The sequence below is a fragment of the Barbus barbus genome (genome assembly GCF_936440315.1).
Source record: "Barbus barbus genome assembly, chromosome: 37".
Classification (NCBI taxonomy): domain Eukaryota; kingdom Metazoa; phylum Chordata; class Actinopteri; order Cypriniformes; family Cyprinidae; genus Barbus; species Barbus barbus.
In genome coordinates this window covers 5555001-5577166 of record NC_136715.1, presented here as the reverse complement: position 1 = coordinate 5577166, position 22166 = coordinate 5555001, and the positions used below count along the sequence as shown (strand labels likewise).

Below are 22166 nucleotides of genomic sequence, written 5' to 3'. Positions count from 1 at the left end.
ATTGAACTGATGGAGCAGAAAAGCCATTTTGATTTTCGTTCTCACCTCCGAAAACATGGTTTGGCAGTGATAATGCCAGGCTGCCGTGGGCATCTGCCGTGCGCTTGCGAAGGGGGTCAGCCGTAGCGTCAGTGGGTCCCTATCGGACGTGCCGTATAGGGGCGTAATTGGATTTGTGCTGACAGTCTGTTGACACAGACGTTATTAATTGGGGTGGCTGGATTGACACACACTTGATAGCCACATCATAAATGCATGAAACTCAGCGCGATAATTGCAATCGCTCCGCTAACTGCGGTGGGCTTGATTAATGATGCCGTCATCAGCATATGCCAAAGCTGACCTCACGGTTATTGAGTTAGTGGGATAATCAGAGAAGAGGTGGGGCGACTACGGCTTGAGAGAGGCACATGAGATTGTTGAGGCTCTTCAAACAACTCTTATGACCTAATGAATGCAACAGTTGCCATTGAGGTTTCCGGAGTAATAGAAGCAACAACCAAACAAAGCACAGCAGGATCACTAAAATATGGCCTATAGGCTTTGAGTGTGGACACATAATTGGAAAAAAAATAAATAAATTAAAGTTTACTGTATATATCAAGCAAATCCTTTTTTTCTTTTATGGTTCAGCATGCTCAGAAGTGTTCGCTTATGCTCTCCAGCTTCTTCCATTCGCTCACAAAATGTGCTTTTCCTTGTCTATCACTCAATACCCTTAGATACAAGAATACTGTCAAATATTTATGATAAATATTGAATGAGTTGAGGCTACAGGATGGTTTCTGACTATCAGCTCCATCTACTGAACCACAGTCAGACCGAAAATCCTTACAGTGTTGACAAAATAATCATATTCTGCACATCACATCTATAAAACGCTGCAATCATTTTGCTTTTATGGTGATGCTAACTATTAATATGGCCAAATTAAAATAAGGGAAATTATATTCACATCCCAAACAATTTTTACAAGACAATGCTAGGACAATTACTTAATTTAATAAAGAATGTATGTTTGTTTTCAGAAATATTCATTTTATTTCAATATTTTAGATTCATTATAATTATTGGACAGAAAATACTAGCACAATAATTAAAAATAATGAATATTATTATTAACATTGTTACTACTATGAAATATGTATGCACAATTACTTAATTATAATAATACAATTTGTGTAGCATTGTTAAGTTATGGGGAAGTTGTGGCCTAATGGTTAGAGAGTCGGCCTCGTAACCTTTAGGTCATGGGTTCGAGTCTCAGGTCCGGCAGGGATTGTAGGTGGGGGGAGTGAATGTCCAGCACTCTCTCCACCCTCAATCCCACGACTGAGGTGCCCTTGAGCAAGGCACCGAACCCCCAACTGCTCCTCAGGTGCCGCAGCATAAATGGCTGCCCACAGGCATGACAGGAGAGCCTCCTGGTGTGTGTTCACGGTGTGTGTGTGGTTTTCACTGCTGTGTGTGTGCACTCAGGATGGGATAAATGCAGAGCACTAATTCCGAGTATGGGTAACCATACTTGGGGCACATGTCATGTCACTTTCACTTAAAATATATTTTCAAAAATGTCCATAGTTATTCAATTAATTTGCATTTGTGTTAAGCACATTCGTGCGATCATCATTACTATTTTCAAAACTACTGGCAGATAAAGTTGCGTAAAAAAAAATTTATATATAAAGTGAGAACTATGGGAATCAGAATCATCTATATATCTCTAAAGTAACTGTAAGACGTGTGTTTGTTTCCTACAGGTGTGGTGCCCAATAGTCTAGGTTTACACAGCCTGCAGCCCAGTCCAGTGGCTCCAGACAGCCAGGCTCAATCTCCCACCCAACTGCAGTACCGCAACAAAGTCCACCACCGCCGATTCTCCATGGAGGTGAGTCATGTTTAATCATCTCATCCTTCTCCATCCTAAAGCCCAGACAAGTGCTCTTTCCAGAGGCTTTGATGGAGTCCTAGTGATCCAAACAGAACAACACAAGCTCTGCTTGTAATCTTGTCTGGGTCCTTAATAAAGTCCTTGCCAGACGCACTAAAGCCTTGCTATCAAATGCTTTGTTTCTCTTTAAGGTGAGACTGGGAGACAAGTTTTGTCTATAAACTAGGGATGTAACGATTCACTCAACTCACGATGTGATACGATTCAGTATACAGATTTCACAATACAATTTTTTAACAAAATTAGATTAAAGACAAATTAGATAAGAAAAGGTGTCCTTTTATTATTTCTCAGAAAATTGCTAAACATTTCTTTGTGAAACTTATATATAATAAAACTCCACTGTTTTTGTGTGTGTGTGTGTGTGTGTGTGTGTATGTATTTTGGGAAATAGTAAAATTTTCTCTAATTTTATTGGGATTTTAGCAGAAATTGTGGTGTGTGTGTGTATATATATATATATATATATATATATATATATACTGTGTATATATATATATATATATATATATATATGTATATATATATATATATATATAGTGTCATAAATAAGCAAGTTCAAAATAAACCATGCCAAGTGGATTGCTGAATGACAACAGTCTAATCAGAGGCCTGACTTGATCAACTTCCCCGTTTTTCTCCTCTCTTCCACCATTATCATCCATGCGATTCTGTATCTGTATGATAGGAAAGCCTCCGTTGGAGGCACACGAGAAAGATGGAGTCCATCATTAAATGGAGTGGAAGTATTACCTGTAAGTTAGTCCCGCGCCACAAAAGACAGACTCCACATTCGGAGTGTTCTTCGCCTCGGCTGTCAGCTTTCTTATTCAGTGGCCATGAATCTAGAGGGGAAAATTGGAATGAATGCCCTCTCTCATTTTCAAATCCAACGGCTTCTTTCTGCTCTCGCAACCCTTTTATCTGCACCGTGCACCCTTATTTTATTCCCACAGGCATGACAGGAGAGTGCCGAGGAGAAAGCAGGACTTTTTATTCCCTGGTTTTATTGAGAATCGCTGGCTAGTTTTATTGCACGACCGTACAAACTCAGCCACAAGGCAGAGCGGGGAGGAATCACAGGGAATGCTCTCATTTTTCAGAGCACATAAGATTCCCTTTCATTGCCGTGCTATTTTTGGGCCTCTCCTAACCATGGAGATGAATCGAGTTACGAACTAACTCCATCAGAGCTTCTTAAATGCAAGAAGACTGTTGGTTATACTTCAGCTCGTCATAAGAGACAATATTTTGTCCTACCCTGCCTTGGCGTGTTAAGATTATGCCAGAACCCTTTATTGAGTGAGAGTCTTCGTACTGGAGAAAAGTGACAGGTTTTCTCATTGTCATGCCGAGTTCTTCATGGTAAGAATAGTCAGCTCTGCCTATAGGCGTAGAGTTGTGTTGCGCGGTGGAGAAAGCTGTCATATTCACCTTGACATGCTGTTTTTTCATATGTGTGCTAGCTGAACGCTAATAGCTGACAGCTCTTTGACGTGTGTGCAGGATGTAACTAAGAGGATGTCTCTGCCCATGGATATTCGTCTCCCACCAGAGTTTCTGAAGAAGTTACAGATGGAAAGCCCTCCACCGTGCAAACCGCTCAGCCGCATGTCCAGAAGAGCCTCGCTGGTTAGTAACCAAACTAAACTCACTTAGACAGTTAGACAGCAATCAAAATAAGAACATTATATAGTCCAAGTTCACACTAATAACTACAGCCTAACCGAAATTCTAACCCCCCTAAACTTTTTGCATTTAAAATTGAATGGCAACAATTAAATAATAATAATAATAAAAACACTATTTAGAAAGATGTAGTAAATATCTCAACAAAATTGCAAGAAAAGCAAACCTGTCTGCATACATTCAAATTCTGTTACAAAAACATAAGAGAGAGCTTCCTACCCAGACAACATTTTTAGGCATTATAGGCATACAATAGTACACATATACCAATTTATTTTCTTTTTTTTAAATATTAAACTATGGAAGCCCGTTTGCACCACTGAATAAAAAATAACCGGTAACTGCAAATTTTTATCTCACAATTCATACTTTTGTGATGCAAACTCGCAATTGTGAGTTATATAGTATTGCATGATATAATCTCAGAATTACGAGATATAAACTCACAATTATGACTTTTTTTCTCAGAATGGTGAGTTTTTATCTTGCATTTCTGAATTTATTTCTCACAATTGCAAGTTTATATCTTACAGGTCTGAGAAAAAAAAGTCCTAATTGTAAGTTTGTATTATGCAATTCTGAGGGGAAAAAAATGCTTCCATGTTAAACAACAAATGTGTTTTTGCAGATAATGATATCCCAGAATTCACTGCAACAAGCTTGTTCAGTGGCCTGGGTCCTGGTACTATTTTTTGCATTCACACAGGGTTTAGGGTTATAAGAACCACAGCAACCAGTTACTAGATGTATCGCACACCAACATGCTAATGACTTTACTAAGGGAAAGAATTACAATCTCATGAAGCATAGTGAAAAAGCTGGAAAAATAAAAGTATTGTAAATTAAAGAAATGTAAATGTACTGCAAAAAAAAAGAAAAGCATTTTATTTCTATCTGCATCTTTCACTCACTCTACTCCACTCTACTTCATGTTAAACAATACTAGCAACCCTAACAACAGCCTTACTTGCATTTTTAGCTCTTCGGTGTGCTTATTTACATATGTTGATATCCATGCACTCTTTACAACTTCTAAAACTATTCAACAAACTATTTCAACAAATTGAAGACACATTGGTCACACTGTATTCCATTCTATTCCAGTCAGACATTGGCTTTGGGAAACTGGAGACCTACGTGAAGTTGGGCAAACTAGGAGAGGTGAGATGTTTTTACTTTCCTTGGTGATGCTATAGGCAAAAATTACAAACATAAAACGGCAGCCATCGAAATGAAGACTCAAATGTGTTCATTACGAGATTCCCAGCAGGCGATTACAGTGAATATGAGTGGTGTTGAATGTGGATTTTGATTTAATGGGCTTTTTTTTGGCATGAAGAGACATCAGTCTCTAATATGCTCAAAGCCGTACTGCGACTAGCCCGTCGATTTTCCATTAAGTGCAACAAAGCATGCACATTGTAAATTGTGAGAAATAATGTACTACATACAGTACAACCCTGAGGAATACCGTATCTAATGACTGCGTGAGAAAAACCTGAAGTATTGGGAAAATACTGGACTCGGGCTGCAGTGAATTCCCTTCAATAAAGAAACAAATAGCGGTAAAGCAGGTTTTCATATCTTTGTATCGGCAGTTATAAATGTTTTCATTAACGTTTAAACTTTTAGCTCTGCCTGGAAAAGTCCGAGAAATTAATACAATTTTTAAAAGTGCGATATGGTTTTATTCTAGTTATGCTCAGCTCTAAAATATTACATCAGCTAGGAATTGCTCTTTTGTGAGTAAAATATCAGTAATATCATACTAAAAAACCTTAGTAGGCATGTCATTTAGCAGACCCTTTTATACAAATTAAAAGGATTATCAATTTACAAGGACAATCACCTTTAAGCAATCTTAGGTCTTTGTACGTACCGAGTAAGGCTTTGAACCAAACCAAACCCACTGAAGTTTTTTTTTATATATAAATTAATACTTTTATCCAGCAAGGACACAATAAATTGATCAAAAGTGACAGTAAAGACATTTATATTGTTACGTAAGATTTTCAAATAAAGGCTGTTCTTTAGAACTATTATTAGAAATATGAAATAAATTATTATAAGAAATGTTTATTGAAAAATCAGCACATTAGAATGATTTTGAAGGATCATGTGACACTAAAGACTGGAGTAATGCTGAAAATTCAGCTTTGCATCACAGGAATAAATTACATTCGACAGTATCATCACATAGAAAACACTTAATTTTTTTTTTACTATTTTACTATATAATATTTTTTTATTTAATATTTTTTATTATTTCACTATATAAACATTTGTACTGTATTTTTTTTTTTTTTCAAATAAATGCATTATCCAATTAAAACAAAGTATACCAAATAGTGCCATTATACATCAAAAGTTCATTTTTGGAATTTAAACCTTTTTTTTTTTTTAGCTATGCTCATCTCTAGCCAACATACAGTGAAATATGGTCAATGTAAAATGACTTCCATAGACAATAGATCACTGGTTTTAATGAGCAGTTTGGATTTTCTAGACATTGTGGTAGACAAAGATCTCTAACCAAACTAGAAACTAGATCAACACTCCCACAGATTTGTCTGAAGACTATCTGAAGTTTCATACTAGTCTAATTCAGCGGTTCTCATCTAGTGAATTGGGTCTGATATGGTTTAGGACAAAACAATGTTGAATGCAAAAACACAATGCAATTTACCATAATTATTTTTTAGGATGAACAAAGTGGTTTCGTGTTGACATCAATGACCACATTTCAAGTCAACCTCTACAATATTTTTGCATAAATGTATCTGTCACTTGGTAGAAGCTTGTAAAATCAGACAGGTGCAGACATGGCCAGGTTGTGTGATATGCCATCAAACCAACAACTGTCCATCGAAATTCAAAAGACATTTGAGAAGCAAACCCCTAATTTGTCATATTGCTGCGATTACGCAATTTACGGTAATAATGTTTGATTTCAAGACAATTCTCTTTGCTTGTGTGCAATACATAATTTTGGGCTACCAAAGTGAAATCTGGGTCCTCAAGCAAAACCCAGTAGAGAACCACTGATCTATTCAGCACCACTCCTCTTCCCCAGAAGATTGACATATTTTTGTCTTCCTGTCTGTCAAACAGGGCACATACGCAACGGTATTCAAGGGCCGCAGCAAACTCACAGAAAACCTGGTGGCCCTGAAAGAGATTCGTCTGGAGCACGAAGAGGGCGCCCCGTGCACGGCCATACGGGAAGGTAGCGTCCTCCTCCCTCAAAGACACAACTATAATTTCGAGTTCCCCAGTTGTTCAAAACCCACATTGTCACGAAGAATATACATTCTAAACTGGCAAGCCACAGGCATCTTCTTCGCCCAGCCTGAATCACTCCATCTAAATGAGATGGAGTACGTGAGCAGGGTTGCTAATGGAAAACACCGATGTGAAGCAAGGCTGCCACCCAGTGGCTGCTGAGCTCTCGCTGAAGGGAACACACCATGCATTACAAAACATGTCAGGAGAGGTCAGGTTAGGCAAAATCCAGTTCTTTTACAGCTCTGAGACTTCATTTAAGTATCAACTTGTTTCAGATTTAAAATTACAGGGATCTCTTTCTTTAAAGAAAAGGCTGAGACACAGATGGCCTCAGCAAAAGTGTGCATTCATTCTCCCTTTAATATATATATTTTTTCCTTTTGCATTAAAAAAAGACTTAAAATGAGGGGTAGATTAGAGCATTCTTACAAATCCATATTAATAATTATTTAATTAAAAGGACAAATAATAAATCATATTAAGTAATTAGAAATAAAGATTTTTTTAGTAATTCAGTAGGGACACAATAAATTGATCACAAATGACAGTCAAGACATGTTGCTAAAGACCCCCCCCCCCCCCAAAAAAAAAGGAAAGCTATTTTCGAAGGTTTCTATTCATGAAAGAATCCTGGAAAAAAAGTATTAACATTGTTTTCAACAATGATGATAATAAGAAGAAATAGTCTTGAGCAGCAAATCAAAATATTAGAATATCATTTAATATTAAAATATTTGATCATTTTTGTTATGTATATATAATAAATAAAAAGAAAACAAGTAGATAGAATAGAAAAAGAATAGGGAACTTTTTTAAGAAAACAAGCAGTTAGAAAAAGAATAGAGAGTTTAAGTGTTAATAAAAAAGAAAACAGACAAAAAAAAATAGTAGGCTATAGAGAGTTAGAGGGCCAAAAAAGAGATGGAAGAGATTAACTATTAATTATACGTTTCCAGAAATAGCAAATATGTTGGCTGTTTATGGGTAATATTATTTCATTTTTCAGTACGAATTATTACAAAACAACTCTTAGAATAGTTTTCTAATTTGAATGACAATTCTGCATCCTGTTTGGCTCGATTAAAATTCAGGAACTGGATTGGAATTTCAAAAGCCAATTTCATTTCAGATTCCGGATGTTGCCCAATGCTGCTGGAGGTTATTGTTGTAGGCGCTCATTGACATCATATTGTTGTTGTGTTGCACCAGTGTCGCTGCTGAAGAACCTGAAACACGCCAACATCGTAACGCTGCATGACATCATCCACACGGACCGATGTCTCACCCTTGTCTTTGAGTATCTGGTAAGCCACGTCACACAGCTTTTCTTTTGAACGCTATGAAAACAATAGCAGCTTGTGCTTTGTGATTTTTGGGCGGGGTGGTTTTTGACGTATATTCCTCTTCAAAGTGACAGGACCAGTCTGTTTTAAATGCCATTTTTGTCTTTGCAGGACAGTGACTTGAAGCAGTACCTCGACAACTGTGGAAACCTAATGAGCATGCACAATGTGAAGGTAACAGCCAAAAACATCAACAAGCTTACCAATTAAAAGTCAACAGAGCTGTCTACGTAGGCAGCATCCTAACGCTAAATAGTGATAGAGACATGACAGTTGATTCTGATAGAGTGTGGCTTGTTAACATGTTGCTAAGTTTCCAATGACAAGCAATTTGTCAATCAATTTTGAGCACAAAGCTGCTCGACAACATCACAGCCAGTCAGAAGATATGCTTCAATATACAGTTACGAAGAGCAGAATTTTGGACCAATGAGATTTCACTGGGCGGGGCTACCTAGCAGACCCAGAGAAGCCATGAGGGGAAACTCTGGTGGAAATTAGAGCATTGGGAACCCATAATTGACTAATTAGTTTGTTTAAATGACTAATAAGTCAATTTATTCAAAGAAAATGAAACAAAATTATGTATAGATCTCTAGCTGACATTTCAAACACTGATTAACAGCATCTAATGATTTGGAAATAGCCCATATGTTTTATGATAATGGGGAATTTAGGCTGAAAATTAATACATTTATAAAAACCACACTAACAGCATTAATCAACTTTTCTAATTCGACAGCTAACAGATTTTTGCATGCCACTTTATCATGTTGTACCTGGATAAAACATGGTGTCAGGCATAAAAAAATTAAATATGAATATGGGGAAACAAGGTCATTCAAATTTAAAAAAAATAAAAAATTAATTGATACTTGTCATTATTGAAATAAAAAATATAGCAGAATTTTAAACTTTCAAATATTTGAGAATATTTCGCAATGCATTCTGGGACTGCGCTTCAAAGGGTAAATTGCAACAATTTTAATTTCTTTATCCCGTTCAATGCAATGTAAAATAAAATATATAAAAACTAAAAAAAAAAAAAACATTTAGTTTAACTATAGATAAAATACTAAAATAACTACATAAAAACTAATAAAAGCTATTAAAAAACATATCAACATACCTAACTAAAATGAAAAATAAATGTTAAATATTACAAAATATAAAAAAAAAAAAAAAATATATATATATATATATATATATATATATATATATATATATATATATATATATATATATATATAAAATGAATACCAAATTATTTCAACTATAAAATAGTATCAATAATATTAATGATAATAATAGCATCCCAATTATACTAAAATAGCAGTAAATGATAACTATTTTTATATTTGCGTATATACATGTGATGTTGCCTTAAAATTTGCTCAAAATGAGGCCTCTTAGAAGGCATCTGGCTACATTTCAAATGCTGTCAATTTTAGAAATGCTAACATCCGCCTCTCTGTCTTGTAGATATTTATGTTCCAGCTTCTTCGTGGTTTATCATATTGTCATAAGAGGAAGATTCTCCACCGGGACCTGAAGCCTCAGAATCTGCTCATTAATGACAAGGGAGAACTCAAACTGGCAGACTTTGGTGAGACCTGAATTTTCACTGATGCGTTTACTTTGGTGCGCTGTACAAAGAATATCTGGCTTGTTATTAGCACATTACCCAGCAGCGGTCTCCCATGTGACTCTTGGCTCAGATTCTGGGTTACCCAGCAACGTTTGTTCATCGCCTTAACTATCTGTCTAATCTTGCTTGTTAAGGTTTGGCCAGAGCAAAATCAGTCCCAACAAAAACCTATTCGAATGAGGTTGTGACCTTGTGGTATCGACCTCCTGATGTCCTGCTGGGTTCCACAGAGTACTCAACACCGATAGACATGTGGTAAGATGTTTCTGCTAGAAAACAATGAACACAATAGAGCAACAGTACGGCATTGCCCACAATGTGTTGCTAACATTAGGAAAGCTTCAAGCAAAACTACTGCTCATACACAATGCTCAGAGACTATAAAAAGGCAAAAATTATAATCATGATATATACTGGAGACCAGGCTCTTTTGACTTGGGTCAGTAAACAACAATCACAGCAACCACCGAGCAACTTGTAAAACAAAGCACCACTCATATTTTCTTACATTCATATTTAAATATACAATTTTAACCATAAATCAGTCATTAGTTACATTTGCAAACAAAGCACTACTTATAGTTTCTTCAGCAAATGTGAAAACCTGTTTTAAAGTCCCCCTATTATGGATTTTTGAACATAACCTTTCATGCATTGAGTAACACAGCTCTAAGTGAATGAAAACATCCTGCAAAGTTTTAAATCGGAAAATGCACCGTGTATAAACTTATTGTCTCTCAAAAGAAAGAGTCGACTCTGAATCATTGAGTCACTGAGTCATTTTTAAAACGAATCCCAAGCTGTTTCATGTTGGCATGTTCATGTTGGTCTGAATGAAAATGCAAATTCATTCTTTGCCTCTAGATGCCGCTTTTGGGGCAGTAAAATTGCGGTTTCTGGTAACGGTAACGCTGTACTCAAAGCAGCACTGTTCTCACAAACGCTGCTTTATCAGGAATTACAGGCATGATGAAATGAAAATGAGACCAATCGGACCGAACACCGCAGATTAGTGTCATGCAAAGGAGGGGTTTGGAAAAATTAATCATTGCGTGAAACGTTTGGGAGTCGTTGAACAAATAAGGTAAAAAATAAATGCATATTATAAGAAAATGAAAGCTTTGTTTTTTTGACCTTGCATGCATGTCAACCTATTGTTAGGGACTCCCAAAACAAAATATAAACGTTTCATAACCCATAATAGAGGCACTTTAAAATTGGTAAAAATTATCCTTTAAATTAGACAATTTAACCATGTAAATGATATAAAATTAACCAATTTAAATAAACTAATTTTAACTATTTAAATTAGACAGTTACATTTGCAATCAAAGCACCACTCATTTTTTCTTTCTCTAGACACATTAAACCATTTAACTAGCCAATGTAACCATTTAAATAAATAAATATAACCATTTCAATTAGAAATTAGTTGAATTAGATACATTTGCAAACAAAGCACTCATATTTTCTTCAGCAAATGTAAAAACCTGGTTAAAATTTGTACGTATTCCTTTTAAATTAGACAAATTTAACCATTTAAATAATATAAATTTAACCAATTTAACTAGACCATGAAAATCAAACAAATTTAATTTAAATAGGCAATTTTAACCATTTAAATCAGATTTGAGTTACATTTGCAAACAAAGCACCACTCATATGTTCTCTATTTAACCATTTAAATTAGAGATTAGTTGAATTAGATACATTTAACTAAATCATGGCATAACTTAGTTAAAAAAAAATCATAAGGTACTTATTCAAATTACTTTAATTTGAATAAATTTAATTGGTAAATAAAATAAAATGGCTGTGGAACCAAGCAATAACTATTTTGCTTTTTCAGCATTCAAACACATTCAATTAATTTTTTTTTTTATTCAACATCTCATGTCAAAATAACTAAATGAATGGGTTCACATAACCTAAAAAAAATCCCATTTATGAACCTTATGAAATAATACATCAAACTGCCTTTTGATCGTGCCAAAGAGCTCTTGACTGTTGCTCAGTCCTGCAGAAGAAACATTAAGTTAGAAAATTGAATTCTGTCTTTCCTGACACAACCTTTTAACGTCACACGCGCACCCTGACACGCACTCCTCGGGCAACCTTGGATAGCTGACACGGACTCGGACATAAATGCTTTTTTAAAGCTAAGCCGCCCTGTTCGATAAAAATGCCGTTGTGTTTAATCCTCAGGATAAGTCCAGTGGGCTAATCAATCCGAGCGTGACAGCAGCCACATGTGTCTTTCCCATATCTCCACCTCGCAGCTTTCCCCAAACTACCCTCCAGTCAAGCAGACGTCAAACTGTGATAGGAGAATATTCTCAGAGACGCCATATCTAAAGCATCTGAGACAGTCCTGATCTGATATATTCAAATGATGTCTGCTGGCTTCATTTAAAAGCTTTGACGTATAGAATAACAGCACTGAAATTAAAGAGATTTTACGATCATAACACAGCAGTAAAATGATGGATGTCTCTGTATGACTATAGGGGTGTGGGCTGTATCCTGTACGAAATGGCCACAGGCCGTCCCATATTTCCTGGATCGACTATCAAAGAGGAACTACACCTGATATTTCGCCTCATGGGTACGAGAGATATTTTGTATCGTTTTAATTGTGATGTATAAATTAAAGGTTCTTTATTGGCATCTGTGGTTCCATGAAGAACTTTTAACATCTCTGAAATCTTTCCAATCCACAAAAGGTTCTTCAAAGTGGAAAAATATTCTTTAGATTATTCAAATGTTCTTATACAGAGAGAAGAAGAAAAATAGTTCTTTTAAGAAAGGTTGTTTAGAGAGCCAAAAATGGTTCTCTACTGGCAAATGTGAAAATCTGGTTACATTTGCATGTTAAAACAACTATACACAACCATTCTAAAGTTTTTAAAATTTTGCTCACCAAGTCTGAATTTATTTTATTAAAAACACACTCTAGAAAATGCTTGGTTATTTGGCAACCCAGCGCTGGGTAAATATTGGACAGAACATGCTGGGTTATTTTGACCCAGCTGGTTGGGTTGTTTTATTCATGTCAACTATTGTTTAAAAATTATTATATTGCTGGCTTAAAATTAGATTAGAGAACATTTTAACTTCAAATTAAATTAAACTCCTGCTGACGCAGCTGACTGACATCTCGTCCTTATGTTGCATTGCGTAAAATAATGCAATACAGTAAAGATTTATAAATGAAATAAAATGTATACAAACCTTTATTTTGCTGAAGTAGTGCATCAAATCTGCAGCGGCGCTGAGAACCGCTCTCCTGTGTAGAGGACTCAATAAGCCCGCAATCTCACTGTAACTCAGCAGCTGGCTTGTTTTGTCGGAGACAAGCTCAACCCAGCGGATGGGTAGAAAAAAAAAATGACCCAGCAGCTTAACTACAAAAAAAAACACCCAGCACCTAGGTAAAAAGATATTAAAAATAACCCAATAAAATGACCCGGCCGGCTGAACCCAGCATTTTTAGAGTACAGTAATATTGCAAAATATTATTACAGTTTTAAACAGTTGTTTCTATTTGAATATATTTTAAAATTTAATTTATTCCTGTGATGCAAAGCTGAATTTCCAGCATCATTACTCCAGTGTCACATGATCCTTAAGAAATCATTCTAATATGCTGATTTGAAATTAAAACACTATAAATGTCACTTTTGATAAATTGAATGTGTCCTTTGTGAATAAAAGTTAAAATTTCTTTAAAAAAAACCCACCTTTTGCTCATTTATGCTCAAGACCAGACTGACATATGAAGTGAAAAATAATTACAATGAATGTAACGTTTAAAATTTGCCTTAATATAAATCACACAAAACATGTAGACTTTCTTTTTATCCAAAACTACTTGTTTCAACTTTACTTACTAAGTGACTTACTGGCACACTCTCAGATTGAGTGATTACATGCTCCTCAAAAGCACTCGTTCCAGCAACCAGCTGTAAACATGACAACCTGTTCAATTTGATTCAGAAGCTGTGCAAAGCCAGCCAACCGAATCAGAGCTTGCCAGAGCAACAAAATATCTGTTATTTTTTATGCAATATGCACCAGGCGGTCAGCAAACGTGCTGTGGGTGGTCGTGGGTGCCCCGTCTGAGGCTGAATGGAGGTCTAATTATCTCAATGTAGGACACATACTAAAATACTTTCACTTCTTTCCGTAACCAGGCACCCCAACTGAGGAGACCTGGCCTGGAATCACAGCTAATGAGGAATTCAAATCCTACCTGTTTCCTCAGTACAAAGCACAAGCGCTCATTAATCATGTGCCCAGGTACCACAGAAACACCACAAACTAACTTGCAAGCAACAGGACTAGCTTTCGGACTAGCCTTCTTTAAATAAAACGTACAAGAAAAAACACACCTGTATGTATAAATAACAGCAGAGCTCTATGTTTTGGAGACTTTGCATGCTATGAATTATAGATGGTGAATATTGTAATATAAAGCATGTTTTTGTTTTTTTAAGGCTTGACACAGAGGGAATAGATCTTCTTACCGCTCTGTTGCTGGTAAGTGAAATAATATGTGGAATAAAAATGAGATTATTCTGATTTGAGCTAGACACATACTTTATGCAAGTATAAGCAAACACAAATTTGAAGCCTCAGCTAATGCACCACAAGCGTGAGTATTTCTGGGTTGTTAAAAATTAAAAGTCCTGCATTGTATAGAATTTTAATTTTTTTTTACAAAATAAACCATTTAATTTCAAGGTTTAGAATATACACAATTTCATAATTATTAAAGTAGTACTTCACCCAAAAACAAACATTTGCTGAAATTGTACTCACTCTCTGGCCATCCAAGATGTTTGATTCTTCATCAGAACAGATTTGGAGAAATGTATCATTGCTCACCAATGGATCCTCTGCAGTGAATGGGTGCCGTCAGAATGAGAGTCCAAACATCTGATAAAACTCCACAGTAATCCACACCACTCCAGTCCTTCAATTAATGTCATGTGAAACAAAAAGCTGCATCTTTGTAGGAAACAAATACATCATTAAGATGTAACAAAATACAGTCCATAATGTTGTCTTCTCACAGCATATTTGTTTAAAATTGCACATATTTTTCGCCTGATTCAGACGATATAAATGTCCCTCCTGAGAAAGCAATATTATGGATATAGGACTCATACTTTGACTGAAAGCAATGGTTTGAAGTTAAAAATATGTTAATGATCGATTTGTTTCTTACAAACCCACAGCTTTTTGCTTCATAAGATGTTAATTGATGGACTGGAGTGGATTACGGTGATGTTTTTATCAGATGTTTGGACTCTCATTCTGACGGCACCCATTCACTACAGAGGATCCATTGATGAGCGAGTGATATAATGCTACATTTCTCTCAATATGTCCCAGTGAAGAAGCATCACTGGACTTTCATTGCATCTACATCTACACTTTCATTGCACATTTAATTTTTTATGCCCTCCTAAATATTTTAAATTAGCAGCACATGTGCCCTTATAATAATAATAACTAATTGTCAAGCCCTTTATTTATGTACTTGCACATTCTTGCTGAAAACATATTTCCGGTATCTGAGGTGCACTGTTCTGCCAATAGCTATCTTTCCTTTTCTTGGAATGTTGAGGAGGAGCCAATGAGATAGGAGATAATAGATTTAAACAATATGAGGATTTGCCAGTCTATATCAGATGTCAGAAACAACAGCCCTGCAGGGCTGTACTGAGAAGAGTCCAAACACACACACACATACCTGGCCAGCAGTGGTACTGCGTTAGGTCATCGGAGGACGACATATGTCAGAATAGCAGGAAGAAAATATTTCTGGTATCACAGAATGGATAAAACAAGAAAATGACTGGCTATTTTGATAGAAAAATGTAAGCAAGTCACTGTCTATACATCTGATAAAGTGTCCATTTATTGCTAAAAGCATTGCTGTCTTAACAGATGATAACAATAACCCCAGGTGTGCACCTGTAAATACAGGCATACAACTATGCATGCAATTCTGGTGACATCTGCATAATAAGAGATTAATAATCCGATAATACTGATATTCACACTTTTCTGTTGGTTGATACATTTCTCAAACACATCACTACAACATGCTATAATTTATGTAAAAGTTGCTCATTCTCAGCCGAGAAACACGTATCAGCAGCATTTTTTGTACTATTATAAGTATTATTATTATTATCAATAACAATATTAGACTCAGACTGGTCACAAATATTCATATATTTTAACATTGTGTTTTTAGCCCTGTGTTTATTGTAATTATTAAAAATCAAATCAAACCTTCTAATTAAAATGACTAAATAATAAGCGATTATATTTATGCAAAGACGTTTTGCAATCAGAATGTTCACAAATAATACACATTTATGTTTTACCAACACAAGCCCCTAGTCTTGTAGTAGTCTAATCATGCACATGTATTATCAATAATTTGAATTATTGTGTCAAAATGTAGAAATTATTATTACAAATAAGATAAATTAAAAGATCAACTATTAATTAATTAAACGGAATAATAATAATATATTCTGAAATAAATCATAATTATTGTGGCAAAACTAAGCAATACAATAATAACTAAAAAATTAGATCAACTAAAATCAGTGAATCATAGCTAAAATCCATATAAAACAAAACCACATCGGTCAAGCTCTAGCATTAGAACAGACATGTATGTGTGATTTCTAACAAGCTCACAGCACATGTGCAGACTCAGAGGCCAGGAACTGAAACTGTCTTCAGCTCCCACAAATCCCCGGGTGAAAAAAGGCCCTTGTTAAGAGTTTCGCTGCCGAGACGGAGTGAGCTCAGAAGCTAATTATGGTGTCAACTTCCCCTCTCTGCCTGCTCTCCTCCAGGTCCAATTAGTTTGATACAGGCAGGGGTGTCAGGCACGGAGCATTATAGCCTTATCAAAACACAGGTAAACAAACACAGGCTGACATCTCCACGCTTCACTCAGGTACAGGCAAGAGTATAAGGACCTTTCCCAGGAATATTGTTCAACATTATGTTGGGGGAATGACTGAACAAAGAGGGGTGCCACAGGCTAAAGACTCGATGCTGAGCACAGCGCTCTGACTGTAGTCTACAGTATACGTTGTATATACAGTAATGCACGTAAGTGGTAGCCTATATATTATATTATAAATAGAAAACAACAGATTAAGTACATTTAACTAGAAAATACTTTTTCAGTTTTTTCTACTTCAAAATGTAATTAATGTGACTTGCCATTTCTCTGTAATTAATTCTGAAATTTACTAGCAATTTCTAAGTGAAAGTGTTTTTTTTTTCCGTGTACATTTAAAAAAATATATAATTATAATTTATAATTCAGAGCAACAAAAATGTTTTTATTCACTTCTTTTAAAAAAGACTGATCGATCTTTTTGCTGGTTTTAGAGGGATTTTGACCCATTTTTAAAATAAATAAATAAATATTTAAAAATTAAATTTAGTTCTTAAAAAAAACACTGAAAGTTGTTTTAGGTTAAGGATTTAGACTTGTCTACCCTTTTTTGGGTCTACATTTGTCAACATTTTTTTTTTTCTCTTCATTAAGTGGGTTTGCTGGTCTTAGTCTCCCAATCTGGTCAGACTCTTTTGTTGTTTGTTTTGCTGGTTTTCGAGGGTTTTTGGGGACACATTTGGCTAGTTAAACTGGAAAGCCATCTTAAACCAGCTAAACCCATTAAACTATTAGCTTAATTTACGAAATTTTAAAGTCAATACACTTGGTCTCCAGAATGACCGTAGGGTAAATGTATTTAAAAGGGTTTATAAATGTGCCCAATAATGTCCTAAATAAAACCTACAAACTTTACCCGGATGGTGTCAGATGGTAAAAAGCATAAAACTGAGGTAGGGTCAGTGTGTAATAGTTACGATTCGTTTAATTGAACAACAGAAGTCGTTGTCAATGGGAGGTCTAAGATTGTGTGCGTTTGTATTTCGGTAGAATGAGGTATTTGTGTAGAAACGTGAATGCATTTCTCTCTTTGTCTCTGCGCGTTCTGGTGGCGCGCGCAGCTTGAGTGCGCGCTGACCTGTCATTATGATGAAAGACCGCGGAGCGCGTGATTCGTTAATGGTGACAGCGGCCTTAATGAGTCCGAACCGTGCACCTGTTTCTCATCAAACCCCGCTGAGTGATCGCGCCGTCAGCCTCACACAATGCGCTCTGAACGCTCTGCTCGCTTGAAACACCGCCAAACTTCGCCGGAGACAATTTTATAACTTTGTGTGAGATGACAGCAGGGTGATGGGTGCTTCATTATTTAAAACTACTTTGTAGCTCAGGCATCAACAAGTCAGGGGAGCTGTGCTCAAATCGAGTCATTAGTGAAGAGCACACACAACGGGGAAGATCACAGGCGGCTACTGTAACTTGCGCTCGTGCTCACAAAACAGCCTTGCGCATGCGCACAAGTCACATAAAGGATCAGCACTCAAGTTCTGTGCCTTTAATGCATTTTTGTTAGCTTTGAGAGTATCTACTGTACTTATACAAATCGATAAACATTTAAATTCAAACTTACGTTGATTAAAAACAAAAGTGTATAGTCTGCTGAGAAAAAAAATATTTATAAAAATATTCTGAAATTTATTATATTTAAAGTAATGTATGTATAGTATGTGTGTGGTTTTTAATGTTATAGAGTACTTATCTAAATTAATTTGAATTAAAACTTACGTTGATTAAGGCATATATATACACACACACATAAATATTAACATGTGGTAAATTCAGATTAAAATATGTATAATATTAATATTATTTACATGAGCAATATCATACTCGTAGCCATGTGATATGGCTGCATATTGGCACTGTTGTGATTCGGCCGTAAGCAGTGTTGGGGGTAACGGATTACAAGTAACGCAAGTTACGTAATAATATACAGTAACTTTTTTCAAGTAACTAGAAAAGTAACGCATTACGCATTTTCCAAAAAAGTAACGCCAGTTTATTTACAGTGCGCTGTGTGAACATGCTTTTAATGTAGTACTATACTAAATGTGAAGGTGCATTAATTCATCCCACTCACAAAAAACTGATTTAGTATTTATCAAAATGAATTAAAACAGTGAAATGCAAACTCAGAATATGACGCAAACCTGCAATAATTAAATGTTAAATAACACAAATGTATCTAATCCCATTTTATTAATCAATGTCTTTGCTGCTGACCTTTGATCCAGTTCAACCATACTAATAAGCAAACAACAATTGTGCGTCATTGTTTTTTTATTGCTGAAGTGTGTCGAACCACCTTCTCCTGCGTTCTACTTCACAGACATGAAATTACTTTTCCTTCAGCCTGAGGTTTATTCATTACACTTTCTGGTGTGAAAGGGCTTTTACATTTGCTATAAATAGAACTTCTTATATTAAAAACAATCAAGCCCTGCTCATATTTAAAAAGTAACGCAAAAATAACGTAACGCATTACTATCCATAAAAAGTAGCTAAGTAACGTAATTAGTTACTTTTTTGGAGGAGTAACGCAATATTGTAATGCATTACTTTTAAAAGTAACTTTCCCCAACACTGGACGTAAGTAATCACAGCGTGCCAATATACAGCCATATCGCACGTGTTGTGTCCTACTCGCCTCGCTCCGAGCGGGATTCCAACAGCGGTCTCCGGCGTGGGAGGCGGGTGCTCTAACAAGGAGGCTAAAGGCCATGCCCTCTAGCGTCAGTCGCTAGAGCGCCACTTGAGATCGGGGAGTGAGGTTCAACCTGCACAGCACTTACCCGCTGGCCTCTGCTACACTCACCCCCCTAAACCTCTCTCCCATCCGGGTCACGGCACCAGTGTAACCCCCCAGGGTCCACACCACCACAACTCGTTCTTGTTCCGAGTGGGTCTCGGGCGCAGGAGGCGGGCGCTCTAACAAGGAGGCTCGAGGCTCAAGGCCAGAGCGCCTCATTTTTGAGATCAGGGGAGTGAGGTTTACACACAACAGCTCTTACTGGCCTACGTCGGTTACACACACTACAAGTGTGATAAAGTGTTTATACAACAGTTTGACAGCACAAGTGTGTAAATACATAAGAAACAACAACAGTGTCTTTAAAAAAAAAAACGAGTTCCGCCAGGACACACACACTGTGAGAAATACTGTGTGGGGAGTGATACAAACGGTGAAACAGTTGGAGTTCTGTTAACACTAGAATATTGCACTCCTCTCAGCCAATCAGATTTGAGGACCAAAAAGAACTGTTGCATAAATTATAATTTTATTTTTTTTGCACCATTTTATCATTATTTAGTCAGACGAATATATACGCAACACAAATACACTGGGGGAAAAACAATCCAATAAAAAAATGCATAAATTCTCTGTTTTCCCCTCATTTTTTGTTTTGTTTCTGTTCAGTACGACACCAGGTGCAGGATTTCGGCCGAGTTGTCTCTGAGACACTCTTACTTCCTGACTCTGGGCGAGAACATTCACTCCATACCTGACAGTGAGTTTATCCCAATATTTTCATTATTTCTAGAGTATAACATCACCACAACATGAGCCTTATAATCTGTCTTTCACCTTGATGAAACAACAAACAAGACAATACATTTGCTTTGATCATCACCCACTTGTCTTCTATCCTCTCTAGCCTCGTCTGTGTTTTCACTGAGGGAGATCCAACTACAGAAGGATCCGGGACACAAGAGCTCAGTATTCCAGCCGCCAGGTATTCAATTCCACTGCTTTGACATCAGAGTGCAACTTGATCATGTTTAGTCAGGCACATTAAATCCCATCCATATATCTGTAAGATTAAATACTTTAAAACATACTCACCCGCACTCCTGCAGATCCGTCTAACAGTGGGTCATTTTCTCCAAATCCAGGTCGAGGCAAGAACCGCAGACAAAGCATATTCTGAGGACAAAAATCAAAGTGGTGTGCATGGAGTGATCACCAGAACAAAACCATGATGAAGCAAACAGCTTTGTTTCTCCATCTGAAACATGCATGCATGCATGCATGCATCCATTCACATACACACCGCTTTATTAGTCTGTACTTCAGAAAATGGACTGTATAGAAGTGAATCATCCAAAGTCATAACATGAGCTGGTTGCAGCCAAGGCTCAAATCAAATCTCTCCTGCAGTCTATTGCAAACCTAAAAACCACACTGATCCTAAAGCTCAAAGCTTTAAATGGAAAGACATTTAGACTTGAGTTCAGCCTCTTCTCCGCCTGGATCTAGTATTATTTTCAGATGTTCATAGTATTTTTAAGTGTGCGTGTATGTGTATGTGCAAGAAACATGGTAGCTTCACGTCCTAATTTTCCACAGAGTGAAATTTCCTTCATTTCTGTTTGAGGTTTGACTTGTTTTGCCACACGTGTTTGATGAGTCATTGCACAAGCTGATATTGCAGTTGATTTCATAAGCATTCATTCGGTACTATAATACAGAGAAGAGCTGACACATTAAAAATGTAAATAATCATTGAAATATTTGAGCCATTGAAAAGAGAATTACTTGAATTCTGTCATGATACTATTTAAGTTCAACTACTAAAGGTGCTGTAAGTGATTTTAGAACAGAATTCTTCTAAATCCCACCCTGTCCACAAAATGATTGACAGGCAAAGAGTGTATCTGGTTAGAAAAAAAGCTGTACTCACTTACAGCATCTTTAACTACTAATTTATGAAATCTTCAAAGGTGCCTTTTGCAGACCGTAAGAGATGATGGGGTCCAATTTTACGCCTTTCGAAAAACCATCTACTTCAATCTCCAGAAGGATCTCGGTCCTTTCAAGTAATTGCACATGCAGATATTCGTTTTGCCATTTAAGCTAATTGCTACTCCGTATTTGCACATGGCATGCAAGTGTCCTGGACCTGAAGCCTAATGTTGTTCCCCTTCTCCTACTGTATCTTGTAGTTTAAAAATGAAAGCACTATGAGTCTTTAAACGGCACTGAGCACAAGCTCACAGTGGACAGAAATGAAAAGCTTGGTTATTTAAAGGCCACCAGGGAACAGAAATATTGAGAATGAGTGACAAAGAGGAAATTCTATCAAATATAATGACTTAAAAAGGATTTAGTTTAACGTTACTGCAGCAGCAGCACTAATTTATGTGTTTTGTGGTAAATGAAAATATTTTAAATACTCTATTGAAAAGAATTAATATATAAATATATGTATTTTGACAAGTGTTTTCTTTATTCTCAGTGAACTTTTGGCCAAA

At 36.2% G+C, this 22166-nt stretch overlaps 1 protein-coding gene across 1 annotated transcript in view; it reads left to right on the top strand.

Annotated features, from left to right (window-relative positions):
* Positions 1-22160, top strand: part of LOC306857006 (cyclin-dependent kinase 18-like) — a 72587-nt gene extending 50427 nt beyond the window's left edge. The window contains exons 3-16 of the mRNA XM_079396619.1: positions 1761-1888; positions 3458-3583; positions 4745-4801; positions 6752-6866; positions 8135-8229; positions 8380-8442; positions 9751-9874; positions 10051-10171; positions 12424-12521; positions 14110-14215; positions 14413-14455; positions 20332-20422; positions 20570-20647; positions 20808-22160. Coding sequence (XP_079252745.1) covers positions 1761-1888; positions 3458-3583; positions 4745-4801; positions 6752-6866; positions 8135-8229; positions 8380-8442; positions 9751-9874; positions 10051-10171; positions 12424-12521; positions 14110-14215; positions 14413-14455; positions 20332-20422; positions 20570-20647; positions 20808-20842 — 1280 coding nt within the window. The 3' untranslated portion in view covers positions 20843-22160. The remainder of the gene's footprint in view (positions 1-1760; positions 1889-3457; positions 3584-4744; positions 4802-6751; positions 6867-8134; positions 8230-8379; positions 8443-9750; positions 9875-10050; positions 10172-12423; positions 12522-14109; positions 14216-14412; positions 14456-20331; positions 20423-20569; positions 20648-20807) is intronic.
* The last annotated feature ends 6 nt before the right edge of the window (positions 22161-22166 follow it).